Source organism: Cynocephalus volans, chromosome 17 (assembly GCF_027409185.1).
Source record: "Cynocephalus volans isolate mCynVol1 chromosome 17, mCynVol1.pri, whole genome shotgun sequence".
Lineage (NCBI taxonomy): Eukaryota > Metazoa > Chordata > Mammalia > Dermoptera > Cynocephalidae > Cynocephalus > Cynocephalus volans.
The window spans coordinates 4,649,937-4,677,039 of NC_084476.1; the positions used below are offsets into that span (position 1 = coordinate 4,649,937).

Genomic DNA, 27,103 nt, shown 5'->3' on the forward strand with positions numbered 1-27,103 from the left:
TCAGGGGAGCGCCGTCTTTGTGGAGGCCCAGCCTCTCTCTAGATCTTCTCTTCCTGCAGGTGGAAAGTCACATTCCTTGGCCCCTGCTCAGCCAGCTGTGGCCTTGGCACTGCTAGACGCTTGGTGGCCTGCGTGCAACTCGACCGAGGCCGGGACGCTGAGGTGGATGAGGCGGCCTGTGCAGCTTTGGTGCGGCCACAGGCCAGTGTTCCCTGCCTCATGTCTGACTGCACCTTCCGGTGGCATGTCAGCACCTGGACAGAGGTGACATGGCAGCTGGGGCTGGGGGATCCTGGGGGCTGATCCACTGTGATCCCGTGAAAGTGGGGGAGAGCTAGATTTGGGGGGAGAGGGTTACTAGGGACAGAAGAGACAGCAAAGCCTAGAGACCTGAGGGCAGCTGCGCTTTAGGAGGCCCAGAGGCCTGGAGATGCTATGGGGTGAAAGGCAGACAACTCAACTCCCCGCGGTAAGCAAATGCCATCCCATGCCAAGTATCTGGCAAGGCCTCGGAAGAAAGGGGTGGATAGGGCTCCGTCTCTCACTGGAGGAGTTCACAGTGTGGGGGCACGAGGCAACACAGAGTCCCGGAAGCAGGATGGGGGGTCAGACACCGGGCTGCAGTGACTGCTGGGGTGCGGGAGGAGAGTGTCCCCCCAAGGAGCACCTGGCCCCTGCTCTCAGGCTGGAGAGGGAGAGAGCTGTGAGGGTGAGAGTTATGGCCCTGGGCTTGAATCCCAGCTCCTGCCACCTACAAAACCCTCGCAAGGTAACCTCTTGGAGCCTCTGTCTCCTCATCTGTAGAACGGAGACACTTGCCTGCCTCCCTGGTTGTGCAAAGGTTGTCTCGGATTGCTCCTGTCCTGGGTCACTTCTGTCCTCATCATCCCCTGGCAGGGGCACCCACTCCTTGCTTCTTTCTCATGGCAGTGCTCCGTGTCCTGTGGGGATGGCATCCAGCGCCGGCATGACACCTGTCTTGGACCCCAGGCCCAGGTGCCCGTGTCAGCCAACTTCTGCCAGCACTTGCCCAAGCCAGCGACAGTGCGGGGCTGCTGGGCCGGGCCCTGTGTGGGGCAGGGGACGCCCAGCCTGGCCCCCCACAAGGAAGCCACTGCTCCAGGCCAGACCATTGCCGCCCCTGCTGGTGCTTCCCCAGAGTGGCCTCAGATCGGGGCCCGGGCCCGCCTCCTCTCCCCAGCAACCCAGCCTCAGGGGCTCCTGCCCAGGCACCACGGAAGCCTGGCAGAGTCCAGTTATGTTTCTTCCTCCTTTCTTTCGGGGATGCTTGCTGCAGGAGGGGTGGGCAGAGGTATCTGAACCTGGGAGACTAGGATGAGCACTTGGTCCGCTGGGATGTATGCAGTTGGGATGAAGGGATGGGCTTGGGAGGCCAGGCCCAGGGCCGGCTCCCTTCCTACCTAGCAAAGCGAAACCTCACTTTGATTACTATCAAGGGGAAGTAACTGGAAGGTTTCAGTCGGTACCCCAGGTCCTGCACCTTCCGGTGGCACTCCAGGCCGCATGTCCCAGAGCCCCTGCACTGCCCACACAGTGCCTCCCTCTCGCTGGGGCACCTGCAGCAGTCCTGTGCTCTCCCTCACCTGAGAAGGCTTCCGCTGGGTCTAGGGGGACGTTGGCCACCACCACCCCCATCTACTTCCTCAGCATAGAAAGCACCAGACTGTGCCCTGCTGGGATCCTAGCAGCTCTGCTCACCTGTGCTCCTGCTTCCTCAGGTGCCTGTGGCAGGCAGCACCTAGAGCCAGCAGGAACCATTGACATGCGAGGCCCAGGGCAGGCAGACTGTGTGGTGGCCATCGGGCGGCCCCTGGGTGAGGTGGTGACCCTCCATGTCCTCGAGAGCTCCCTCAACTGCAGCGCAGGTACATCTAGGGCCACATGAGCAGTTGCTGCCAGTTACGGGGCCTGCCAGATGCCTGTTCCCGGCACAGTGCCCCACCTGCATTCCTGCTGTTAATTTTCATGGCCATCTCGTGACTGAGGTGTGACTATCCCCATTCTGCAGATGAGGAAACCGAGGCTAGGTGAGATTAAATAATGTGTCCGGATACTTAGAGTCACGTTGCCAGTAAGGGGGAGAGTCGGGGACTTGAACTCAGCTCAGTCTTCCCTGGAGCCACTGCACTGCTGACCTGGGGTTGTGGGGGCTGGACCCTCACTGCATTGCCACTTCCTAGGGGAGATGCTGCTGCTTTGGGGCCGGCTCACGTGGAGAAAGACGTGCAGGAAGCTGTCTGGCCTGACTTTCAGCTCCAAGACCAACACGCTGGTGGTGAGGCAGCGCCGTGTGCAGCTGGCAAGTGGGGTGCTGCTGTGGTATGGGAGCCAGCCTGCCCCGCGAGCTTTCCACAGAGGTAGGTCAAGGCACCAGAGCCTCCCACCTCCCTGCAGGGTGGTCCAGTCTGGGCAGAGTGGCTGGGCGGGTGCTGCTGGAGACAGGGCAGTTCCAATGGGGCAGTGGGCAAGACAGGGAGGGAGCCGACTGAGATGGAAGGAACCCGGGGTGGCCAGTATTGACCTGTACCTGCGGTCAGGATGAGGTCCAGGGGTAAATGCTGTGTCCTTTCCTCTCTGGGGCTGTGCAGCAAGATGCGTAGATGTGAGACTTGGTGCACATCCCCACCCTGTCCCTCAGGCCCCACGCCCTTGCCCCCAGCACTCAGGCCTTTTGAGGTCCTTAAAGCTTCTTCTGCAAGCCACTTTCCCTCGGCCCTGTTTCAGTGTACCGGCACATGGGTGCATGCTTGCACATGCATTTGTGCCCACCACCACACACATCTCAGGCTCAGGATGGCATCTCAGGGGCCCCTGCCTTGCCCATGGCCCATTGGTACCCTCTGATAGACCTCTTGGTCACCTCAGAGGGCTTGCCCTCTCCCAACAGCTGAACTTGGCATCCACAGCCAGTTCCAGAGGTTTCTGGTTCCACCAGGGGCTTCCCCTCTGCAGAGGTTTACCGCACAGTCTCCTCAGTCCTCAGCAATGATCTGTGCTGGTGTGAAGCGCATTCACTGCTAAATCGTGCTGAAGGGCTGCAGAGCCGACTGTCACTGTTCCTACTGCTGCTTATTTCCTGGCCTTGCAACCACCAGATGGGCTCAGGTGGCCTCCCAAAGGTAGCAATGGCTGCCATGGTTGGAGCCCACTTTGTGCCAGGTTTAGCGTTCAGCATTTTGCACACATGATTTCACTGAGTCCTCCCAAACATTGCCCTGCCCAGTGCGTGTCACTGTCCCTTCACCTTACAGAGGCGGGAACTGAGGCTCAGAGTGATTAAGGCCTTTGCCTAAAGTCACCCAGCCAGGAAGTGGTAGAAGTGGAGTTCAGCAGGGGCTTCTGGCTGGAGCGCTGATCTTGACCACAGTGCCACACTGTTCCCCTTACTGCTGCCTGGCTGTGAGCTGCCCTGGCCTCTGGCATCAGTGGTCTGTCTGGGCTCCTATGTCTCTGAGGAGCCAGTCCCAGTCGACCTATCTGCTCTTCTCTGCAGAATGTGACATGCAGCTCTTTGGACCCCAGGGGAAAATTGTGAGCCCCTTGCTGAGTCCAGAAGGGAGGAATGGAGGTGGATGCCGGCTCTTCATCGATGTGGCTCCACAGGCCCGGATTGCCATCCACGCCCTGGCCACAGGCATGGGCGCTGGAACCGAGGGAACCAACGCCAGCTACGTCTCGGTGAGGACACCAGGATGGGAACAGAAATGGGCTGAATTTGCTGATTCTGGACAGCTGTCCCTAGGGACAGGGAGAGGGGGTGCTGGGCTAGGGGATCCCTTCAGTTGACTTCAGACCATAAGCCTCAAAATCATTAGTGAAAAAATGAGAGAAGAGAGTTTTCTCCACTTACTCACCTACATGTGTTATTGAGCTGCCTACAGGAGTGAAGTGCGAAAGACCTTTCCTAAGACTTTTTTTTTTTTTTTTTTGGCGGCCAGCCCATGTGGGGATGCAAAGACCTTTTCTGATGTAGACTTCTAGTTAACCCAGGATTGAAGCATAATTTTAGAGTCTGATACAACTTTGCCAGAAGAGCAGGTCACCCCCCACTCCCAAAGAGATTTTGTGTGTTCAGGGACAACTGTCCTGTGCAAGGTATCAGCTCCCCCAGAGGAGGCAGCCTGGCCTCTCGAATCAAGACAGACCTGGCTCAAATCCCAGCTCTGGCACCCTGGCTATGGGTTCCTGAGCCTCAGTTTCCTGGGTAGGATAACAGTGTCTTCCTGATAGGGCCCTTGTGAGGATTAAATGTGATCCTGAATGTACAATACCTTGCGTAAAAAGGCTTCCATGAATGCTAGCTAACTATCGCTTGTGGCCGGTCCTTCTGGGCTGCCCTTTTCCTCCCAGATCCGGGACATCCACACCCTGAGGACCACAACATTCCGCCGGCACCAGGTGCTCTACTGGGAGTCAGAGGGCAACCAGGCCGAGGTGGAGTTCAGCGAGGGCTTCCTGGAGGCACAGGCCAGCCTTCAGGGCCAGTACTGGACCCTCCCTTCTAGGGCACCAGCAAAGGACTAAGAATGGGAGCCCAGCCGGGCCTGCCCTTTCTTCCCAAGCACGTCCCTCAGTTGACCCCAGGCCTGGAAGGGAAAGGAAGGAACCTGACGTCTATTGAACGGGAGGTGTCTGACCAGCCCTGCAGGGTTGAACTCTGGTCTCTGAGTGCTTTCCAGTGCTAACTTCCTCCAATCTTAGGTGTGTTTAGTGTCTCCTCCAGTGTGCTAAAGGCTAGGGGGTGGGAGGTCGGGACTCTCTGGAAAGGCACCCCCAGCCCCTCGAGTACCAATACACGAAACGTGCGGCCCGACTGGCATTTTCTTCACATAACCTGTCCAAACCTGGCTTGAAAACCCACCCCTTGGCAAGACCGCGGCCGGCTCCACCCCGGCCCGAGCAAGCTCCGGGCCACTGCTAACTGCCCTCTTCCTACCCAGGGAGGAGGAAAGGAGGAAAGGGCGGGACCGCGGAGTCAGTTCGAGGCCGAGCATCGGCCAGTCTCCTGCGAAGCCCCGAACCTGCGCTGGTCCGGATGGGAGGACCCGGCCGCCTAGGTGCCCCTGCCCCGCCGGGCCCCGCCCCTACGCCAAAGCGCGCCAGGTCCCCTCGGACGCACCCCGCTGCGGTCTCCGGGGCCCCTCCCCTTATGCTGATGAACGCCGAGACCCCTGCGGGGCACGTGGCCCGAGTCCTGCTGGGCCGTCCGCCCCCAACGCTAATGAGCGCCAGGTCCCTACAGGAGCCCTTCGCCCCGGCCCTCAGCCCCGCCCCCTATGCTAATGAGCGCGAGGTCCCCCCGGCGGCCCTCGCAGCGGCCCGCAGCCCCCGCCCACTATGCTAATGAGCCTCTCCCACAAGGCCGCGCGCGGTGCCAACGCGGCGGCGCTCCGAAGCCTTTGTGCGCCGCGGGCTTCGCCGACGGCAGCGCCATGAGCGGCTCGGGCGGGGCGGCGGCGTCCGCCAGCTCCGTGCCGCCCGCGCAGGAGGAGGGCATGACGTGGTGGTACCGCTGGCTGTGTCGCCTGTCGGGGGTGCTGGGGGCCGTCTGTGAGTGCCCACGGGGAGGGCCGGCCGCGCATGCGCGCCCCGCGGGAAGGGACGCGCGTGGGGTGGGACCGCGGGGCGCGTCCCCGGGTCTCCCGGCGGAGTGGGGCGGGGCGCGGAGCAGGTGGCCCCTGTGCCTGGGACCCCCGCCCACCCGGGCAGTGCCCTCTCCCCCCGCGGCTGCCCCTCCCCTTCCCCCGCCCACCCCACCGCCCAGGGAAGCCGGTCTCTTCGCGCGAGCCCAGAAGGCCGTACCGAGGGGACAGGTTTGCCTCGAGGTTGGAGTGGGGACCCCGCCGCAGGCCTTCAAAGGCCGCCCTAGGTCCGTGTGTGCGGCGGCCCCGTCCCCGCCTGCCCTCAGTCCCGGGGAGCGCGGCGTGCGCAGGGCCGGCCGAGGGCAAGGTCGGGGTCCGAGCAGGTCTGGGGACTTAAGCGGCGCCCGCCTCGGCTCTCCTGCCACTGAGCACCTTCTCAGAGTCACTGGCGAGCTCCGCCGTCTGTCCGGCGGGTGGAGGACGGAAGGAGGTCCCGGCAGGAGGGCGCAGGTTAGGGGTGTGCTGCCCTGGCGAGGTGCGCCCTTATCCAGAGGTGACCCGACCACAGAACAGCCCTCAGTCCCTGTCGCTGCTGTTTAGATTGGGGTGGGCGGAGCTGAGGGAGTGACAGTGGGCCGTGGTGACAGCGGCCTGTAGGCCAGTGGCCCTGCCGACTCTCAGGGTAATCCTGGAATCCCATTCAGTTGTGTGTCTCTCAAAGTGGGGTCCCCGTACCCGCCCTAGGAGTTCACAGTGGTAAGTTGGGGCTTTCAGATGAGGCTTCAGGAGAAACTTGTAGCAGCCCCTGAGTTGTCAGTTTCACCTGTGGATTTGGGGAGGCATTGCTTTGTCAATACCAAATATCTTATTAAAGGGTAGAACCCAAAAGGTAGGCATTTCAGAGCTGCAACAGGAGTTCAGACTAGGTTTGTGTTTTTGTCTGATCAGTTTGGGGTAGGGTTGCCCTAAACAACTCCTGGCTGGGGCCTGTTTGTCTGGGTTGAGATCTGGTTGTCTACCTGGGCTGGCTGTGGGGCAGGACAGTGGAGATAGGATTGGAGCTGGAGGTGAAATGCTGACTGCAGGAGGAAGTGTAGGCCTGCTGTCAGGTGAGGCCTGGCAGGGCTGACAAGCAGGCAGAAGCCACGTGGCCCTGTGGCTCTGGGGAACCTTGCTGGCTGAAGTCTGATTGTCTGGTTTCCTCCTCCACCGCCTGCTGTCTGCGTAGGTTACAGGGAAGGCACAGAATTCTGGCCCTGCGGAGTAGCGAGTGTAGAGGAGCTGCTGCAAGTTTAATGAGCTGCTGCCCTGCCCGCCCCTGCGAAGGTCTGGGCTTGCCTCCTGCACGGCAGCCGGCTCCCTGGACTGCCTCACAGGCTGCAGGCTGCGGGTAGAGGAGGGAGGTGGCTATGCAGACCTTGCCTGCGAGGTCCAGTTGAGAGAGGAGGGGGGTTGAGGCTCCATATTTGGGGCATTGGAGAAGCCACGTTGTGGGGTAGAAGAGGATTCACTCACCTCCCTCATGGCTGCTTGGTATTTCAGCAGTGGGTGTGGGACCTGCCCATGTACAGGAGAGAAAACGGACCTAGAAAGATGATGATGCCCAAGGTCACTGGGCTGGTGGGGAGTCAGAGCTGGAACTGTCACTAAGGTCTCACTTGGTTTCAATCTCTGTTCCAAGAGAGGCACCCCTTGCCCCAACCAAAATCCAAGCCACGTCTTCTGAATCAGAGGACTTCTTAGGGGGCCAGCCCAGTGAATGGTGGCAAACGGCCGTTAGGACGGCTCAGTCTAGGTGAGCACTGGCCTGAGCCCTTGAGAGACACTGTCTTTTTAAACAACACCCTGAAAGGTCAGAGGGCCAGCTCCTCCAAGCCCCAACAGGGAGAGTGTCAGAAGCCCTCGCAGCCTTTCCAAGCTCCGAGAGCCAGCCGGCTCTGGGATGCAGCTGCAGCCCTGCGCCCGCCTTGCTGTGGGGCCTGGGGCACTTGCCTCTCTGAGTCTTATCCTCACCTGCGGCCGGTGATAGAGGGGAGGCTTGTGGGTGCCGTGGGAAGAACCAAGCTCTGAGCGTCCAAAGGGATTCCCGTGATGCCTTAAGCCCTCCCCCAGGCGGCCTTCCCACCAGCGGCCTTCCCTGCTGATTCCTGCCTGTGTCTCTTGCTTTCAAGCTTGTGCAATCTCTGGCCTCTTCAACTGCATCACCATCCGTCCTCTGAACATTGCGGCCGGCGTGTGGATGGTGTGAGTAGTGCGTGGCTGCGCCGCGCTGCCTGGCGGGGTCTGTGCATGTGGGTTTCTGGCTGTGGTGTGGTGTCCTCATTCTTCTGCCATGTTCAGGTTTCCTAATGAGGGGTCAGGGCTGGGGGAACACCCCCCCAGGCCTCTGCTGGGTGCAGGGTGGAGGCTGCAAACGTTTCCTGAGCATCCACTACAGTGGGGTCCTTGCCCTCTGGAAGCTCTCAGGGCCATAGTGTGGAAGATGTGCCATCAGGGCTGGCTGAGAACTGAGTTGGAGGACCAGACGCTGGGAGGGTGGGTGGCAGCCTTGGATATGGACAGGGCTTGGGAGAGGCAGCTCTGAGTTGGCGCAGGAGCTGCCAGGGTAGCTTGATCCCAAAGGCAGGGTGAGGACCTGCCCATACAGCTGTGGCCGAGTGTGACCCACTCAGGGCCTGTGAGAAGTGGCTGTGTGCCAGTGTGTGTGAGCGCCCTTGTGGGCTGGTACTGTGAGGGACACAGAGGTGGGCAAGGCACAGGCTCTTTCCTCAGGGAGCTCAGGCCAGTGGTGAATCAGAGGCCTTGCTGTGCTGGGGGCACAGAGGCCTGTGCTGGCCAGAAGGATGGAGTCAGAGACTGGCCAGCTGGGAGTGGGAGTCTGTGTTTGGGGGTCTGCCGCGTGGGTGCTGGGAGGCCCTGATAGTGGTGAGGAGTAGCGGAGAGTCCCTGCTGTGGGCACGTGGTGGGCTCTTCAGCCTCCTGAGCCTGCATTTCTGTTACATGGGGGCGATGAAAGCCCTTTCCTTCAGGCTTGGGGGCAGATGGAGGAACTGGCATACTGTAGGGGCCCAGTGCCTGGTAGCTGTGGCTGTTACTCACCCACAGAAAACACAGGGCAGACACCCTCTGTCACCAGTGGCCTATCTACTCCCATTCAACTGCTGGGGGTGGGACAGAAGGGCTTGCTTGCTGAGTTCCTGCCTCCCCAGCGTGGGCTTCCCAATGGCAACTCTGCATCTGCATTGCTGGTGTGTCCCCAGGCCCAGAACCTGCAGCATCAAGCACCTGGTCAGCTTGCAGTGACTATCTGTGGGCTGACTGGCTCTGGTTCTCTGCTGCTCCTAGTGGGGCAGCTTTCCCACTCCTAATGGTGGTGTTGGTGATGGTGGCGATAACATGAGCAGCTGCCGGCTGCCAAGTGCTCCATGTGGATGAGCTTGTGGCAGGCCTCCAGCAGCGCTGTGGCATGGAGGTCTTAACTCCTCCATGTCACAGACAGGAAGAGTGAAGGGAAGCAGAGACCCAGGGTCTTCCCTCGAGGACTGTTCAGTTTGGCCAGGGAGATGGGCGTGCAGAAGCAGTTGGGACGGGTTAGGTGCTCAGCAGTCTCTTCCAGGAAGAAGAGGGTACCAGGAAGTAGTGAGGCAGCTTCCTGGAGGAGGAGGGGTGGGGGGTGGGTGGCACTCTCAGGGCACTTCCCGGGATCGTCACCTGGCTGCTCATCTTTCTTCCCCATGCCCCCAGCATGAACGCCTTCGTCCTGTTGCTGTGCGAGGCGCCGTTCTGCTGCCAGTTCATTGAGTTTGCAAATGTGGTGGCTGAGAAGGTGGACCGGCTGCGCTCCTGGCAGAAGGCTGTCTTCTACTGCGGGTGAGGGGCTTCTGGGCAGGGCCCCACGGCACCACTCCCAAAACCCTGCTGACGAAGTGACCCAGGGGGCAGGTGATGGTGTTGGTGAGGGGGGGCAGGTGACAGGTGCATTGGTTTTCTCTCTGCAGAGGTTTAAACAGGGACAACCTTTGAGCAGCCTGACTTGATGATAGCTGCTAAAAAATGTGACCCAGTGAGTCTGCATCTAGCAATGGAGCCCCCAGCCATAGTCACACAAGGGTCCAAAGATGGATGAGATATATGTGCCTTGCAGCATTTTGCACGGCAGAGAAAAATGGGAAGTGTTTGGAACTTTGGCCCCTCAGTGGGGAGATTTTAAACAGGTTATGGTAGATGCTGTGATGTGTTTCTGTGCAGCCTCTCCAGGGAGTGCAGATGTCGTGACATGGAAGCGGGACAAGCAGGTTGCAGAACAGAAAACATTGCTGCCTTCTAAATATGCTCTGCTCTTCCCGTTTCTGTCAATGAAATCACTATGTAGCACCTCATGTCTGAGTCATAAGGTTGAACTGATTTTAGGATAAGTTTAATGTGCGGAAGTTCTTAGAACAGTGCCTTGTGCATAGCAGGCTGGCAGCAGGAGCGATGTTTATGATTATTTCTTTAGAAACAAATACAGACCAAAGCTTTCTCCCTTCATGGAGGCCCAGTAATTCTGACAGCGAGAGCTCTAGGCACGTGTTTGGCTCCTCAGCTGTCTTCCGCGGTAGCAACGTCATGAAGGGGTGCTCGGTCGCAGGACGTCAGTCGCCCACATCGCCGTGTCCTCTGCTTTTTAAAAATGTGGATTTTTAAAATGCTGACAGTGATGTGTGTTCATTAAGAATAATGTGGAAAACAGAAAATGCTACTCAAAGCCCTGCTTCCTGTTGACCGTTCTGTGTGTGTCCTCCCAGTTTGTCTTCAGGCATTTTTGAAAGGCTGTTTTTAACACAGTTATAACCATTCCAAATGAGCTGTATCCTGCTATTTTTCCACGTACTGTAATGATGTAAACATTTTCAGTGTTTCCACGAAGGCTTTGTACCATTAATGACAGGAACATTTATTCAGTGGACGTATCATGCTTTTCTTAGCTGGCTGTGGCGTCAATCAGACTGTGGAGAGCATCTGTATGCTCAGACTTTTTCTTTGATTATGACGATTTCATGAGGGTATATTTCTGAGTGTGGAATTATTAGGTCGAAGGTTATGATTATTAAAAAGATTTTAATCCTGTGGCTAACTTGCCTTCCTCTTTTTCTCCCCACGCCCCACCCAGGGCCTTTTCCATGTTTGTGTTACCTTAAGAGGTAAAATATTCTCCCATATGTTTTAATTGCATTTTTTTATTTGAAAATTTTCTGGTTTACTTTTTAACCTATTGGAATGTTGGTGTTTTACTTAGCAAGTGACATGTGTTTTCTATATTGAAGATTCCATAATCCTGTGTTATATTTCATGCAGGTATTTTTCCAGCCTGTTGTCTGCCTTTGACTTTGTTTTGACCGACTTTTTTTCACCTGTGGTCTTTCTTTTTCTCTATAATATCTATTATTTTGTTACTCCTTCAAAAATTTTAGACTGTGGTAAAATCTCACAGCCACACATCCCACAAGAATGGAAATTCGCGTAGAATGTAATTTCTGTGAGCCTTGTCTTCCTGTCCAGGCAGCCTCCTCTAGGGGAGTGGCAGGGCAGTGTTGGTCTTCCGGTTGCTGGTATTTTCCTGGCCTACTTAGCTGGTCTGGAAGTTCCAGCCAGGACCCAGCCTCAGCCCAGGGATATTTATTAAGCCAGAGTGGACCCTGCCACTAGGTGGCGCCAAACTGCAGCCGGGACCAGGCAGACTCTTGCTGTGATGAGGCCCTGGGTCCCATGGGTTTCGTTTGGGGACCTTCCCTGTTGAAACATGGCTGGTCTGTTGAGATATAGCTGGACTAATGAGCATTTATTTAGCGATTGTGGTGTTCCAGGCATTGTGTTAAGTAGTTAACATCCTTCACAGTCGAGGTTTGATCCTTCTTTACAGTAGAGAGACTGAGCCCTAGAGAAGTTAAGTAACTTGTTCACGGTCTCAAAGCTGGACTGGACACGACACCAGATTTTCTGGCTACAGCCTCTCTCCGGGACTTAGTCTGCCCATTTTTATGAACAGTGAGGGCGCTGGACCATCTCGTTGGTGTTTAATCCTTTTTGGATCACAGACCCTTTCCAAAATCTGATGAAAGCTTTGGATTGTCTCCCAACAAAATGCACAGAATCTTGCAGACATATTGATGGGTGTTCAAGGACTTTCTGAGGCCTGGCCATGGACCTGTGTCCTAGTTTTCTTGGAATCCATCCTGCCCCTGGTTGTCTGAGAATCTGGGAAGCTGAGAAGTACCATGGCAGCCGTCGGGTGGGAGTGCCCCTTGAGCTCTGTTTCTCCCCCAGGATGGCCGTCATTCCCGTCATCATCAGCCTGACCCTGACCACGCTGCTGGGCAATGCCATCGCCTTCGCCACGGGGGTGCTGTACGGACTCTCTGCTCTGGGCAAGAAGTACGTCTGCTGGTCCCAGCCCCTGGGGGGTGGGACTGGCCCTTCCTGCCCCTTGAAGTTTCTCAGTGAGGAATTGAGAGTTACCCCTTTTATCTAGCTTGTGGAAACTGAGGCACAGAGGTTGTCAGTGACTCTCATCAATGTCTCCAGGGTGCTCAGCTCTAGGGGATGAAGGCAAGAGAATTCATGAGACTTCCTGAGTGGCCTGGTCTTGTCTTGGCACAGCTGGGAGCAGGGACAGCAAATGCATGGCTTGGGAGAGCCTCTTCCCATGGGGTCCACACCAACCGTTGTGGTCACCTGCCACCCACTCTCCTGCAGAACCCAGACTGAGACTGAGTCCTTCTCAGCCCACCGTCCCAGGCAGTCTGTGCCACTCTCAGAGGTGACCAGACAGGCCTTTGCCAACCTGGCAATGGTCTCTCTCTGGGGAAACAGAAGGCTCTATGGGCTCTGCCTACAGGTCACGCCTAGGTCATGCCTGGGTCACAGGCCAGGAATCGGGCAGTGGCTGGGGGCTGTGCGCCACGTGACGCTGACCCACTCTCCCCCCAGGGGCGACGCAATCTCCTACGCCAGGATCCAGCAGCAGAAGCAGCAGGCAGATGAGGAGAAGCTGGCGGAGACGCTGGAAGGGGAGCTGTGATGTGGTCGGGTGCCGCCCTGCCTGCCCGCTCTGCTGGCTCTGTGCGAGAATATCTGGAGGACAAGGCCTGGAGTGTCGACCCTGAGGGACGCCTCCTGCATGTGTCCCCACCCAGAGCTCTCCTGTGATGCCTCTCTCCAGATTGGCCTGGGCCGCAGCACTTGAGGCAGAACTGAGCAGAGCCTGCAGCAGTTCTGCACCACCAGCCCACCTGGCCCTGCTCCTCCCACTGGCTTAGCTGGAAACAGGCTGCTGGCTGGTCTGCAGACTTCCCACTGCTGGTGGTCAGCCCCAGGCCTGGGAGCAGCTTCCCCGGAGACGCTGGTCCTGGCTCAAGGGGGAGACATGTCAACCTGGCTCCTGCGCCCTGTCCCATGGGCCTGGGCACTGAACAGAGATAGCCTCTTTCCAGCTCTCCCAGCAGGTGGAGCTCCCAGGGCTGCCTCTATCCACTGTCCTCAGGGTGGGCAGTGGGCAGAGGAGTGTCCTGAGACTGCTGTTGCCTGCAGCCTGCCACCACTGCCCAAGGGTATGGGCCTGGCTGTCACTCTGCCCTCCAAGGGAGCTTGTGGTGCTCCTAAGATGCCCCCTCCTGTACCTGGGACAGTGGCCTTGGCAGTGACTGGACAGTTGGGTGGGGAGTGGGCCTGCCCCAGTCCCTGGAACCTTGGATAAGCCCTTCTAAGACACCTTAGCTGTCCCATTCCGGTGGGCCTGGCCCGCCCACTCCCTGCCCCAGGCCTTGGTGCTGAGTGGGGGGAGCAGGCTCCCTAGCACCCAGGGAGTGCCCACCTGCCTCTCTGCTGTGGTCCTGCCCATGTCAGCAGGGGCCGAGCCCCATTAGCAGGGCTGGGCTTACCCACCTCAGGTACTCCTGCTGCCTGCCCCACCCCTGTCCTCAGGGCACAGCTATCTTTTGAGAGCTGGACACAGGGCAGAGCCCCTGCCCCACAGAGCTGTCCCCACTGTTCAGGGTGCCAGGCCACCAGGAGCAAGACCTGCACGGGGAGCGGCCCTCTTGGATGTGCACAGTGTATCTCCATCTTCCCCCGTGCCACGTCTCGCTCTCCCGCCCCGTGACCTCAGCCCCTGGCTGCTCTGCCTGCTGGGCTGATCTTTGGCCATTAGACGTGTGTCCGGCGGGGTCGGTGTTCCATCTGGGGCCCAGCTCCCAGTCTTCCCCCTCCCCAGATGCCAGGCTGGGCCTGCTCTGGGCTCCTGGGCTCAGGGACTGGGTCTTGTATGTGGATACCAGCCCCAGGGCTGTGCCCAGGTCTGTGTTTCCCAGAGGGACCTTTGAGGCCCATCAGTGTTTGAGGCCAGGAGCAGCGAGCTCTCAGAAGTGGAGGCTCTTTGGGCGCTGCTCAGAGCTGCCCTGGGGACATGGCATTGGGCTCCCAGGTCAGCAGCAGCCCTCCCGGAAGTCAGATGAGGCTGAGCCCCAGGCTGGCAGGGCTTTGCAGTGTGGCCATAGGGCATGTGCCTTCAGGTTTCCTCTAGGGCCACCTTCCTCAGGCCAGTGCTGGGTTTAAAGGGCTGTGTGTGTGTGTGTGTGTGTGTGTGTGTGTGTCTGTTTGTCTGTCTGTCTGTCTCCTGCGTGTGCAGTGAATAAGACCTGTCTACCTCCCAGAAGGAGCAAGGGCCTTGCCCACCTCTCTCTGCTCATTCTTACCCAGGTAGTGGGACTCGGGGGTCACTTCTGCCGGGGGCCTCTGCCAGAGGGGCTATGCTGGCTGCAGCAGGGGGTGGCCCTGTGTGTCAAGGAGGCCACACTACCTCGTGGAGAAATCGGGTGGGTGCTGGGCAGGCTGTGGGGTGGGGTGCTGAGGTGGAAAGGCCCTCAGGGCACATGGGCCAGGGCAGGCAGGCACTTGCCCTGAGGTTCCCAGCAGGTCTATAGCTGATCAGCCCCCTACCCTGTCTTCCGGGGGGGTCCTGCCTTGCAGAGTGACTCCGAGTGGCCGAGGGGCCCAGGCCGGCTGGGCTGCCAGGTGCCACCCCTGCCTGTGTGTTTGGACTCTGTCTTTGTGCAGCTCTCAGTCTACTCCTGGCTGACCTGTTAGCTCGTGTTTTGAGCAATAAAGTGAGGCTATAGCTGGTGTGCTTGCTTGTGCACCCTGCCTGTCACTTTTTCTCTGGTGCCCATAGGCAGCAGGTCCTGTTCCGAGCCTGCTCAAAGCATCCCAGAGAAGGAAGGTGACCGCCCAAGGTCACACAGGAATTGCTGGGGCCCACAGCCGGCTTCCCTCACGCCCGCCGCACTCTCCTTCCTAACCGCTGCTTCCGTGGGGATGAACTGGCGGAGGCCACCTAGGGCCCTGGTGGCCCTGCCAAGAGTGTGGGGCTCCCCGCCTGGAGTAGACTCCACTCCCTCTTGGAGGCTGCAGGCCCAGTTTATTTTTATAAATGGTGAACACAGTTGCAGACAGGAATCCCATTCCCAGGTGCTGGGCTGGGGCAAGAGGAAGTGGCCACACGGGGTTGGGTGCCCTGGCCTTTAGAAGTCTGAATGTTCCCTGTGCTGTCCACAAGACCCTTGTGGACACAGGACTGAGGTGCAGCCGTGTCCTCACCAGTCTCCTGTGAATGCAAGTGAGGAGCTGGGCCCGAGGTTGCTCAGTCAGGCCTTGTCTCTGGTCACCATGCCACGTGCTCTCCTGTAGCCCATGGCTGCCTCCTTCCCCGGTGGTCTTGGCCAACGTGTGTGCAACACCGCGGGCTGACTGAGCTGGGACTGTGGCTGGGCAGCGCGGCTCCCTGTCCAGAGCCAGACAGCACGCTCTGGGGGGCCTCACGCTTGTGGCTGGTGCTCTGGGGCTCTGGCTGGCAGCAGGGATTGCTGCTGCCTCCGGGTCCCAGGGTGCAGGTTTGTGGTCAGCACAGAGGCCCAGCTACCCGGCGACAGGGACCCTGACTTAGCGCAGGAAGGACCTCCTCCCGGTGCGGAAGAAGGACTCGATCTGCTCCAGTGACCGGCCCTTGGTCTCAGGCACACAGCAGCCTGTGAACAGTAGGTTCACCAAGCAGATAGCCGCAAAGAAGAAGAAAGGCACCTGGAGACCGGAGGCGTTCTGGGGAGGACAGGCGCCAGGTCAGATGGGAGAGGCTCGAGGGGTCAGATGGGAGAGGCTCGAGGGTCCCCCGGCCCAGGACAGTATCCAGATATTCTAAAGTGGCACCGGAGGCTCTGGAAGCCTGAGCCCAGTCCGCCCTTGGCTTTCCTCTGGGGCTGGGCGCTAGGATTCCCTGCCTGCCTGGAGGTTCCACTCTGCCGGAGCCTGCCTCGGCCTGGCCTTCCGGCCTCAGCCCAGGAACCCTCTTCCCCTCCAGGACCCACCCTGAGCCTCAGCTGCTCCCCACTCCAGCCTACAGAAGCATGCCACCATGGCTTGGTGGCGCTGTGCCCGTGTTCTTCTGGGCCACCCCAGCTGACTTAGCCCCCCACCTTGCCCTGACCACTGAGTGGACCAGGTTAGGCACTGGCCCAAGCTGCCCCCATCAGCTTCTCCCTCATGGGGACTTGGCACTGGGACTTGGATTCTGGTGGGTTTCAGGGCCTGTTGGTGGGAGGTGGGGGAGGTGGCTCCCACGTGCTGTGGGCTGGACAGCAGGGGATGCTGCTGAGACCCAGAAGGAAGGCCCAGCGCCCGGGCGACAAGCACGGGCAGGAGCGGCTGTGGGCAGAGTTCTGGGCCATGTCCTGCCCTGGCCGGGAGGTGGCCTGACTTCCAGCAGTTTCCCAAGCTCATTTCTTGTAATGAAGGAGGCTGTGTGCTGTCACTTTACCGTGCTTGGCCTCAGAGTGAAAGGGCATGTGCTGATCTCCTAGGGTCACTGCAGGTCAGATGACCCCACAGCGAAGTCCTCAGTAGAACCACTGGCACCAAGCAGGGGCCCCCGGCCAGCTGGAGGGTCCCTGGGGCTCAGAACTCACCACCACCAGCAGGAAGGACTTGGTGAGGATGAAGGCGGTGAGCCAGCTGACCAGCACGCAGAGCCCCGAGGCCACGCCACGGGCCCGGAGAGGCAGGATCTCAGACATGAGCAGCCAGGTGATGGGCCCCCAGCCCATGGCGTAGCCTGCCCAGGGAGGGGAGAGGGCGGCTTAGGCCCCACGTCTGTCTCCACCATGCTGCTGAGAGACCCCTCCCTCCAACCACCCCCAGACAGACCAGGACAGCAATAACGCCCCCCCGTATATGTCACCCCCCCTTAGACCCACCCTCCTGTGAAGTCACTGCCACACCTACCCATGATGAACAACATGGTGGCCAGCAGGGGCACCAGGGTGAGGTAGTTGGTCGGGGTGCCCCCCAAGGGTACAGTCTCGATGCCCATGGTGCTATTGGGGGTCAGAGGCCTGGGACCGAAGTGGACATACAGCCCCAGCGTCAGGTTGGCAGCAAACATGATGGCTGCTGTGGGTAGAAGGTGGCCCAGAGAGGCCAGGACCCTGAGCGGCCCCTTCCTCCGGAAGCTCTTCTCACAGAGCCCTCCACGGCCAGCCCCTGCCTGAGCCTGGAGACCTCTCCAAACAGCTGCAAGCCCAGTCTCCAGCCCTGGTTTTGGAGCCCATTGCACCCACCATGGTGTGTCATGGCCTGTTCACTCACAGAAGCTCCAGCAGACCTTGGTCAGACCCTGTGCAGGGTGCCGGGGAGGCAGGCCTCCCCCTCAGCTCCCAGCCACAGTCCCCCACCCAACTTCCAGCTAAAGCCCCTGCTGATGGCGGCTGGGGGTGGCCAGGCTGGGCAATGGGGTGGGGGAGCAGGGATAGGCACATCCCCACCCAGGTTCAGTGCAGCAGCTGCTGGAGAAGTGTGTGCGTGCATGTGGAGGATGGGCAGGGCTCACCTGAGACAAACAGTAGGACCTTGCGGCCAGCGAGGTCCATGGTGAGGGCGGCGATCAGCACTGACAAGAGCCGCACGGCCCCCACGATGGCTGCATCGTCCTGGGGGGGCTGCAGAGAGGGGCCACTGGGGCTGAGAGACCCTGGCTTGGCACTCTTGTCCCTCTGTCCCCCCTCCATGACACACCTTGTCCCCCACGGTGCTGCAGTGTGCTCAGGCCTGAAGCCATGGTTGTGGCTCCTTTGGGGGCGTTGGGCTGTGAGCACCTACCATGTGCCAGCGCTGTGTGCACTGCCCCAGGTTTCAGGGCCTCCCTGGCAGGGGCGTGCCTGCTGTGCCCACCCATGAGCCCAGCGGGCGGAATCCAGGCATGATGACTGAACTAACTGTGCTGTCACTAATCTTCAGACCTCATCTCATGTTGAGCCTCGGGATGGGCATGCTACTATCTCTGTCTTGCAGAGGAGGAAGCTGAGGTTCAGAGGGGAAGTGACTTCCCTCACTGAGTGGCAGACACCACAGGGGCTCTGAACCTGGGGTCCATGGTCCACATTTCTATAAAACTGCTTTCCTTTGCAATCCTATATATTTTAAAACATTTAAGTTTCACTTAAAGGCATTGTTCTCAGGACTGGTACGTGGCACAGAAACAGTGAAGAGGCCCTGGCAGTTGCTGGGTTCTGGCATAGAGCAGGTGCTCAGCTGGGGCCTGGGACATAAGTGCGGGGCAGGCCTCCCGCCTCCCAGGGCCCTGCGGGCAGGCGTTGGCCAGGGCAGAGCGCTCACCAGCAGAACGGCAGTGCTGTCGAAGATGGACTGCAGGTAGACCAGGACGGGGGTGATGCCTGTCAGCTGCTGCAGGAAGCGCATCAGCAGGGCGATGAGGATGGGCCGGTACATGTGGGGGTCCCGGGCCTCAGCCCACGACATTCGGCTGCTCTGGAGACAGAAGGCCACCACTGAGGAGCTGTGTCCACCTCTCCAGCAGGTGCCACCCTGCCCAGGCCCACGAGGGGCTGCGTGGGAGACCCCCTTCTCCCCTCTCCAGGAAAGAACCAGCCTACTGAGGCAACCCAGGCTCTGGGAACAGGCTTGGAGGAACCCTGATCCTAGCCCCAGGCTCTCAGATTAGTGGCAACCATGATCTTTATTTTCCAGGAAAAGTGGCCAAGGCTCAGAGAGGCCTAGTGACTGGCCCAGCCACGTGGAACTGCTGGCACTCTACCCTCGCTCACCTGTCTCCGGACGTTGTCCTGGATCTGCTCGAACTCTCCGTGGACGTCAGCGCCGGCCCCGCGCAGCCAGGCCAGAGCCTGCAGTGCCTCCTCGTCCCTGCCCCGTGACAGCAGGAAGCGCGGCGAGTTGGGCATGAGGCTGAGCAGCAGGATCATGAGGAGCGCAGGCCCCTCCCCGGCCACGGCCAGCCAGCGCCACGGCAGCAGCAGGCCTGCGAGACGGGGGCGAGGGGCCACGGTCCAGACCGGACAGAGCCCCTCCCAGCAGAGCCTTGGAGCATCTCATCTGCCCTTGGCGGTCTAGTCTGAGGACCGCATCCTATAGGAAGCCTGACTGCCTTGGCCTCTGTGATCCAGGCGGCAGGGTGGGGGGTGGAGGGCTTCAGGGACTGCCTGCCTCTGGCACATAGTGGGAGGTCCTTGGAGGGTCTCAAGGGCCATGGCAGGGTAAGGAAGGGTTGGGCTGAGCAGGCAAGGCCCATGCCTCCACCCCCAAATCCCCACTTCACCGCAACCAGAACAGCTACACTCTGATTTCTTTTCTATATGGTCTTCCTGAGACCATATTTGATGGGAACATTCTGCTTTCACAGAGTCTGAAGACTGCTGGTCTGGGAGAAGCCCTCACTGCCCAGTTAGAGATTAGGCCTCACGACCAGAGAGGGGCAGGAAGTTGCCTGGAGATTCAAAGTGAAGTGGTGGTCCAGTGGGGCCGGGAAGCCAGATCTCCTGCCTCCCAGCCCAGGTGTGGTTCTGGGGCACGCTCATTCCCTGTCCATCCACGTCCGCCTCAGCAGCACCCATCACCCCACCCCCAAGCCTGCACGCAGGAGGTGCAGCGCCATACTTACCAAGGGCGTAGAGGAACAGGGATCCAAACACTGCCATGAGTTGGGGCGTGGCCCCCAGGGCACCGCGAACACCTGGGGGGGCAATCTCAGACACATACACCTGCAAGACACACTTCGGGCTTTGGTGAGAATGTAGGTTCCTGGACCTCACCGAGATGGGGGAAGGGGGCACTTCTGATGGGCCCTAGTTCTGATCATGACTCACTGTGTGACCCTGGTCAGCTTTCCTGACCTCCCTCTGGCCTCACTTTCCCTAACTGTGAAGTGGGCAGGAGCACTTGGCTCTGAAAGGGGAGGTGAGTTGCTGGAAATTAAGGAGGCCTGAGGACACCCAGACTCGGGCTGAGCAGGTGAGTCCATTCCTCCCTGCGATCTTGTCCCCCTGCTGGTCTGGCCAGGCCTGGCTTCTGGGAGCCTGAATGAGATCAGAAGGTCCCAGGAAGGGCACAGGGCGAGGACTTCCCTTTCCTGCACATTGCTTAATGCGATTTTCTCCAATTGAGCAATGCATCTGACTGGTCAAGAAACAGGATAGCGAATTTGGAGAGCTGGGGCGATGAGGACGATTTCCCCGGAATCAGCTGCCCTGGCGGGGATGAGCTGGGGCTCCCCCAGGCAGCTGTGGGAGAAGGCAAACATATTCTCATTGACCAGAAGGCACGGAGGTGGGGGCCTTAGCCAAAGGGTGTTCAGCACAATACCAAGGCAGTGGTGACTGGGTGGGATGTCCTGGCCTTACCGGGATACAGGCAGCCGTGAGCCCCCCAGCGAAGCCCGTCAGCGTCCTCCCCAGCAGCAGCATCCAGAGGCCGTGGGCACCTGCCATGAGCGCGTAGCCTGCCGCTGAGGGCACAGCTGAAAACATGATGCTGAGCTTCCTGCCCAGGAAGTCATTGAGGACCATGGCACTGAGGCCCCCAGCTGCTGCTCCCAAGGTGAACACGGACTGCAGAGAAAGGAGGTGTGGGCAGATGTGTCTGGGCACTAAGCACCCCACCTCCCACAGACCATAGAGACAGCTTTTTCTCCAGGCTGACCCCAGGAGCCGGTCCAGGACTCAGGCCAGTGATGGTAGTGACCTTCCTGTCTCTAGAGGTGTGCAAGCAGCATGGGGACAACCATTTGTTAGGGATGCCAAAGTGGCTGCTCTAGGGAGGAGGTGGACATGTGTCCACGTGGTTCTGTCCAGCCTGATGTCTAAGCATCTAATAGTTTAATACAGGAGAGTTCTGTGACTTGGAGACCCTGGGACTTTAAGACTGGGGGGTTCTGGAATTCTCTGTACAGAGTATGGTGACTAGTACCCAGTCTGGACTCTGCTACTCACTAGCAGTGAGACTTGGGCACGTTGCTTAGCCTGACTGAGCCTCAGTTTCTTCATGTGTAAAATGAGAGCATGATAGTACTTACCTCAAGGGGTTGGCCCTGGGAAAGTGTCCAGTACACACCGTGGGCACTTTTATCTTAGCTACTATGTTATAGGTTCTAAATTTGAAGCTATTAAGATTGTAATTCCAAAATCCTGGGACTCTTAGGGTCTTCCTCTCCATTAGCCACAATCTCTTCCACTGACACCTGATGTCCTTGCGCCATCCATCCAGGGAGGTGTCTGCTCTGCTGTGGCAGCCCAGCTGGGGGTCCCTGAGGAACCCACAACTCCACATGATAGAGACCTTCAGGGACGCCTCCCACCTGCTCCTTCCCATGCCTTCTCCACCGGCTTTCACTTCCTCACTTAGGGCAGTCATCTGGCCTCACCCACAGCCAGCACCCGGAGTGGGTGGGCGAAGGGTGGACTCCCTACGGGAGGTGCCATGGCTGAGCTCCAAAGCCCACTAGCTGGGGACAAAGCTCAGCGGGTCCCTGCTCCCCCTGCCCCACCCCTTCTGGCATAGAGCATGGTCCTCACCCCAAACCAGGATGCCTGGGTTTTTGTCAGATGCAGGTCTGGATCTGAAGAGTTCTCCAGGGCTGGGATAACTGGGGACGTGTAGACCAGGGCATACCCAAAGCTGAAGTTGCCCAGCACGGCAGCAAAGGTGGCCAGGAACACCCTTTTGTTCCGCAGGGCCCTGGTGATGGTGGGGGACAAAAGGACCAGGGTCTCTGAGTCCCTCCTTCTGGAACTGTTGCTTTTCCTGAACCTGGTGGCTGCCCAGCTCAGCAGGCAGCACTGAGAAGGCCTGGCTCCTGGGAAATTGCCAAGGCTTTAGCCCATCCTTGTGGCTGACCCTGAAGCCAGGGCCCTCTCCTCCAGAAGAGGAGGCTTGGGCTCTGCCCCCCGCTCTGTGGCTGAACGCTTGCTGTGTGACCTTAAGCAAGCCCCTCGCCCTCTCTGGGCCTCAGTCTCCCTGTCTGTGCACGTTGGGGGCTGGGTCCAGTAGTCCCTTGGCTCGTCCTTTCCCTAAGGGAAACCAGCTCCATAAACAAGACCAGCGTGTCTGCGGCAGGAGGGAGCTGAACGGTCAGAGGAGGCCCGGGCGGGAGCCAGCCGCCCTCCGGAGGGGACCGGGGCGATCCCCGGCCCGCACCCGCAACCCCACACCCAGACGCTCTCACCCGTCGCGCGCCCCGACCCCCGGCGACGGTGGCGGCTTCTCGGGGAAGGTGTCGTAGTCCGGGCCCTCGGCTCCCAGCAGCGGCTCCTGCATGGCCGGCCGTGGTCCGGGCCCCCGCTGCAGCAGGACGCGCGGGGCGCAGCGGATCGGCACCCGCGAGCATCCGAGAGCCGCAGCCGGGTGGGGCCGCGCGGGCTCCGCCCCCCGGCCGCGATTGGCTGCGGGGCGGCCCTGCAGAGCCGCGCGGGCCAATGGGGCGCCGCGGCCGGGCTGCCCCGCGAACGCCGGGACCGCGTGGGCTCCGCGGCCGGGAAAGCCCCGCGCGGCGCCCCCGCGGTCACCGGCGCGCAGCCGCCGTCGAGGCCGGCGTCGCCTCCGCCCCGGTCTTCCCGTGCCTCTGGGGACCGGGCACCGGCGGGCGTTGGGCTTGTTGTTGCAGGTCACCCAGAAACGGTGTAAAAGTTAAGAACAAGAGGCCAAGAGGAGAGTCCCCGAGCGCGTCCTCAGCCTGACACGATCGACGGCTGCAGCGCTGCCCTCGGGGGGTGCCGCACAAATTCCAGGTCCAGCTACTGAGCTAGGGAAGCACTTCGCGAAAGTTCTGATTCCCTCTTACTGTGACTGCAGTGCAGCTGTCGGAGGACCATGGAGAAAGCGGGTGAGGGACCCGCACCGTCTCCCTGCAGCCCGGTCTCCTCGCTGACCTCTGACCTCTTCCCTCCAGTCTCCTGTCGCTGCCATCGAGGCCTGCGCACCATTGTGCAGACGCTCTGCGTCGCAGCTTAAGCATTTCTTGCCACCAAGGACATGGGCTTTGAGCTCAGGCCCACCCGGTAAATGGTGATAATGTTGCACGGCCGTCGTAACCATATTTAGAAATTAATGAGACAGGAGGTGCTCGGTTTCCTGGGCTCGGGTTTCAGGACACACCTCTGGGTTCCCAGCTGCTCCCCGAGGTCTCAGGCCGCCCGTTAGGCCCTCCCCTAGAGGAAAGTTACTGTTGCTTGTTGGTCCTAGTTTCAGCATCAGTGGGAGAAACTGAGACCTCGGGGGGCTCATTTATGCAAACCCAGTGGCTGGGCATGCCCAGTAGAAAGGAGTTCTATAACCCTAAGAGCCAGGCATGCTCCGTAAAGTGGAGTTTATATTGATCAGACACCGTGAATATGCATTGGATTGTGAAACTATAACATCTGAATCTGGGCAGAAGGTGGGGCTGCTGCTCTCTTTCCTGGGGCCCACCCACACTTTGCTGGCTGGGGTGTGTATCGGGTTTTTCGTACCAAACCTTACCTTCGGCAGGTGACTGCTCCCCTCCTGAGCCGACCTGCGCTCTGCACTCGTCTTTAAGGGGGTGTTTCTCACTTCTGTGTTAAACCTGGTGCGGGCCCTGCTCACGCTCCAGAGCCAGGCCACGCGCTCTGTGAAACCTGTGTCTCTTATTCCTTGCGTTAGGCCTGTTCTCACTGTCTACTGTGACTCTGCTCTTGAATGCTTTCCTGTGGTGGCATCAAGAACCTGGTAAGAGGACGGGGTGGGTGGAGGCCGGCTGGGGCCTCCCCAGACCCCTGCTCTTCTGACCTCATTAAGATGGAACATATGTGTGTCTGTGTGCACCCCTGTCATCCTGGCCCAGATCAAGAAACCGGAGACTCTGATCATCCCAGGACATCGCTGTCGTGTCCCTCCTCTGGAGGTCCCACAACTCCATCTGTGATGGTGGATTGGATTTCCTGTTCTTGAACATCATGTAAACAGAATCATACTCTTTAGTTTCTGGCTCTTTTTTTAAAATGTATTTTTTTCTTTTAAAATCAACTTTATTAGGCCAGCCCGTGCTCACTCAGGAGAGCGTGGTGCTGATAATACCAGGGCCACAGGTTTGGATCCTATATAGGGATGTCTGGTTAGCTCACTTGGGAGAGCGTGGTGCTGACAACACCAAGCCAAGGGTTACAATCCCCTTACTGGTCATCTTTTTGTAAAAAAAAAAGAAAAAAAACACCAACTTTATTAAGTCATAATTTACATACAGTACAAAGCATCCCTTTTAAATGCATAGGTTGATGAATTCTGACAACTGTATAAACCTTCCCCCCCATTAAGATATATAGAACATTTTCCTAGAAGGTTCTAGCCTCTCCCAAGTCAGTCCACCTCCCACCTCCCCAGGAATCTACTGGTGTGCTTCCTGTGACTGTAGATTAGATCGATCTTTCCTGGAGTTTCATATAAGGAGAACCATTTTGGTCCGCCCTCGTCTGCTCAGCCCATTTGGAGGTTTCTCCACGCGGTCTGTGGTCTGCTCCTTTCTTGCCGCTGTGCTGAATCACATAGTGTGGGTGCACCAGTCTGTTCTCCCCTGTGAGGGACAATTGGGTTATTTCCAGCTTCTGGCTAAAAGAATAAAGCTGGTATGAATCTTCTTGTCCAAAGCCCTGTTTTAACAGCTTTTTAAGGTTTTGCTGAGTGGATGGACCTCAGTTTGCTAATGACATTACGCAGGAGCATTAAGGCCGTTTCATTGTGTAGCGGTGGGGGAGGTGCGGCCCCTTCCTCACCCATCCTCAGGGTTACCGATGACACTCCTAAAACAAGACCCAGGTTAGCAAGAGAAAAGCATAAATGTACTTAATCAAAGTTTTGTAAGGCTCAGGCGCCTTCTGAAATGAAGACCCAAAGACCCAGGGAAATTATTTATTTTTTGCTTAGTTTCAATGGGGAATGGGCAGCCGTGGAGAAATGTGGCTGGACAAACGGCTCCTCTCATGGTCACAGGCTGAGGGGGTGGTGGCCCGAGCAAGGCCCGCTGCTCAGACTCTTCTCACCTCTCTGTGCAGCGTTCCTTCCTCCCAGGTGTAGGGCCGGACCCCTCTGGAACAAGGGATACTATTGCGATCCCCTGTCAGACAAGGTGGGTCCTGCACAGAGGGTGGGGGAAGTTAGAGGAATATTTTGTTTCTATGACCTGCTGTAGAGGAGAGGAGTTCTGCTTTCTATGACTCGCCTAGGGGGAGACAGAGGGTGGCAGACAGGTGGGCAGGAGAAGGCCGGAGAGAGACTCTGCTTCTGAGGCCTTCCAGCGCCCTTCAGTTCAAAGCGCTCAGGATGCCAGAGCGCCACACTTTGGGCTATCATTTTCGGAGCCCCGACAGAACACTTTTGCTTTTAAAATTAACAACGTGATGACCATCTTTGTTCTTGAAGGATTATTTTCTTCTACAGGGATTACTTTTGAGGTCTTTAAAGCCTATTTTGACCCTCCTGGTTGTGGGCTTGCCCCCTTCTCCCTGCCTGCCCACTCTCGCCTGGGTCTGTCCCAGACGGGCTGCTTGGCGACCTGCCTCTGAGCGGGTGTGTGGGGGACTCTCCTCCCCTCCACACCACTGGGCACACAGAGGGTGTCCGGAAGTCTCTTGACCTGAATTCAGAGCCCTCTCCCCTTCCTCAGTATCCTCCTCCGCCATGCGGAAGGAACTCTCAGTTTAGGGCAGCAGAGCAAGGGCTGTTCTGGAGGGGCCTGGCTCTGCTCTGAGCCTGGGATGGCTGCTGCCTCTCTCTGTGCCCCAGACACACCCACAGCAAAGGTAAAGACACAGCTCCTGGCTGGGCCCCTCATTTTCTGTCACCCCAGCACTAGCTCCTCCTCAGGGGAGGCCACAGGGAGGGTAGGTTCTGCAGAGGAAAGGTCCCAACTTGATCCACTCAGGCTACACTCTCTGGTGCTCGTCCCTGGGGAGCGTGGCATCCTGGGCCCCTCCCAAGAGTGGGCCCCCGTGGCTGGAAGGTAAACACCTCTGGGATGCCCCCACCCCGCACCCACACTCATGGCTGGAAGGTGAGGGGGAAGAGGGCTGTGCCCACCTAGCTGGGGTTGGGGGGGGCCTGGCAGCCCAACCTGGGGGCATCCTGGGGAGGGCTGGGCGGAACCCATCTGCAGCTCCTGGGTTAGTCCTATGCCTGGCTGGTCCAGGGCACTGTGTCTTAGCAAATGGCCTGGTCTAAACTCTGTTTGTGTACTGAGGAGGGGTCTGAGGCCAGTGCCTGGAAGCCACTCGCCTTGCCCTGGGGTCTCTGGCTGCCAGGGCTGCTTCTGCCAACCTCTGGGGCTTCTGGGAGCCACTTCCCCCACTGCAACTCAGTCTTCTCTGTGAGATGGACGTAAACTGGTGCCCACCGTGACTGCCCAGCGGTTAGCAGGCAGTGGGCAGCATTGAGACAACTCCTCCTGCTGTTTGAGAAAGGTCCCTTCAAACCAGTCTGACAGCTTCCAAGTGCCTAGAAAACTGGCCAAGTGGCATTCCAGGACTCCCGGCATGGGGGCCAAGATCTCCTCCAAAGGGGAGCAGGAGGGCTGAACCTGACTTTTCGACCCTCAAGGGAGATGGTAAGGAGGTGGGGACAGAAGGCCCACAGATGGTTATCTCATCTGATCCTTATCACCCCACTTTAAAGAAGAGAAAACTGAGGCTGGGGTCACTGCCCTTGGTCACTTCTGGAGCACATCATGACCCCCTGCTCTGGCCTATACCCCAGCAGGTCGTCCTAGTGAGTGGGACCAGTGGGGCAGGCAGAGGGTGGGCAGCTGGGGCCCGTTCTAGAGGAAGTCCTGCCCCTTGCCCCCTTGCGTTAGTCCATTTCTGCCACTTATAACAAAATACGTGGAACTTTGGGGGACACAATTTAAGCTTCTGTGAGTTTGGGGGGAACATTCAATCCACAAAATTCCACCCCTGGCCCCCCAAAACTCATGTCCTTTCTCATACAAATACATTCATTTCATCCCCAAAGCTTTAACTTGTTTCAACTCCAAAGGAGTTGGACCTTCAAGTTCAGGTGCAAAGATCAAAGTCCCATCTACTTCCAAGATACAGTGGTGGGACAAGTCCAAAACCAGCAGGGCAGGCAATTAATCTCGAAGCTGATGAATCATGTACCTGACT

General features: G+C 58.7%; 3 protein-coding genes across 4 annotated transcripts in view; 2 read left to right on the forward strand and 1 right to left on the reverse strand.

The window, feature by feature from the left end:
* The window catches only part of ADAMTS13 (ADAM metallopeptidase with thrombospondin type 1 motif 13), a 30,588-nt gene extending 25,835 nt beyond the window's left edge, over positions 1-4,753 (forward strand). Inside the window, exons 25-30 of the mRNA XM_063082080.1 lie at positions 60-264; positions 931-1,255; positions 1,740-1,886; positions 2,202-2,378; positions 3,515-3,699; positions 4,372-4,753. Of these exons, the coding sequence (XP_062938150.1) occupies positions 60-264; positions 931-1,255; positions 1,740-1,886; positions 2,202-2,378; positions 3,515-3,699; positions 4,372-4,545 (1,213 nt within the window). The 3' untranslated portion in view covers positions 4,546-4,753. The remainder of the gene's footprint in view (positions 1-59; positions 265-930; positions 1,256-1,739; positions 1,887-2,201; positions 2,379-3,514; positions 3,700-4,371) is intronic.
* Positions 4,754-5,411: 658 nt separating this feature from the next.
* Positions 5,412-14,766, forward strand: CACFD1 (calcium channel flower domain containing 1). The gene is made up of 5 exons (XM_063082081.1): positions 5,412-5,571; positions 7,775-7,847; positions 9,348-9,473; positions 11,910-12,017; positions 12,573-14,766. Exons 1-5 carry the CDS (start codon positions 5,454-5,456, stop codon positions 12,661-12,663), a joined length of 516 nt encoding a protein of 171 aa, XP_062938151.1. The 5' UTR covers positions 5,412-5,453; the 3' UTR covers positions 12,664-14,766.
* Positions 14,767-15,578: 812 nt separating this feature from the next.
* On the reverse strand, positions 15,579-22,253 carry SLC2A6 (solute carrier family 2 member 6). 2 transcript variants are annotated; one of them, XM_063082604.1, is made up of 10 exons: positions 22,162-22,253; positions 21,512-21,674; positions 20,342-20,548; positions 19,603-19,702; positions 18,752-18,963; positions 18,303-18,455; positions 17,518-17,626; positions 16,914-17,081; positions 16,598-16,743; positions 15,579-15,734 (listed from the first exon to the last, which is right to left on the reverse strand). In XM_063082604.1, the coding sequence occupies exons 1-10, from the start codon at positions 22,251-22,253 to the stop codon at positions 15,579-15,581; spliced, it is 1,506 nt and encodes a 501-aa protein (XP_062938674.1). The 2 variants fall into 2 exon arrangements, with proteins under 2 accessions (XP_062938674.1, XP_062938675.1); XM_063082605.1 differs by lacking the exon at positions 16,914-17,081.
* Positions 22,254-27,103: the final 4,850 nt, after the last annotated feature.

Excerpts from the sequence above, each read along its gene's own strand:
- CACFD1 (XM_063082081.1), top strand. The coding sequence starts at position 5,454 with ATGAGCGGCTCGGGCGGGGCGGCGGCGTCCGCCAGCTCCGTGCCGCCC. Across the intron at positions 5,572-7,774 it reads GGGGGTGCTGGGGGCCGTCT|CTTGTGCAATCTCTGGCCTC; the intron begins GTGAGTGCCCAC and ends CTTGCTTTCAAG. Across the intron at positions 7,848-9,347 it reads GCGGCCGGCGTGTGGATGGT|CATGAACGCCTTCGTCCTGT; the intron begins GTGAGTAGTGCG and ends CCATGCCCCCAG.
- SLC2A6 (XM_063082604.1), bottom strand. The coding sequence starts at position 22,253 with ATGCAGGAGCCGCTGCTGGGAGCCGAGGGCCCGGACTACGACACCTTC. Across the intron at positions 20,549-21,511 it reads CCCAGGCATCCTGGTTTGGG|TCCGTGTTCACCTTGGGAGC; the intron begins GTGAGGACCATG and ends CTTTCTCTGCAG. Across the intron at positions 16,744-16,913 it reads CACCATGTTGTTCATCATGG|GCTACGCCATGGGCTGGGGG; the intron begins GTAGGTGTGGCA and ends CTCCCTGGGCAG.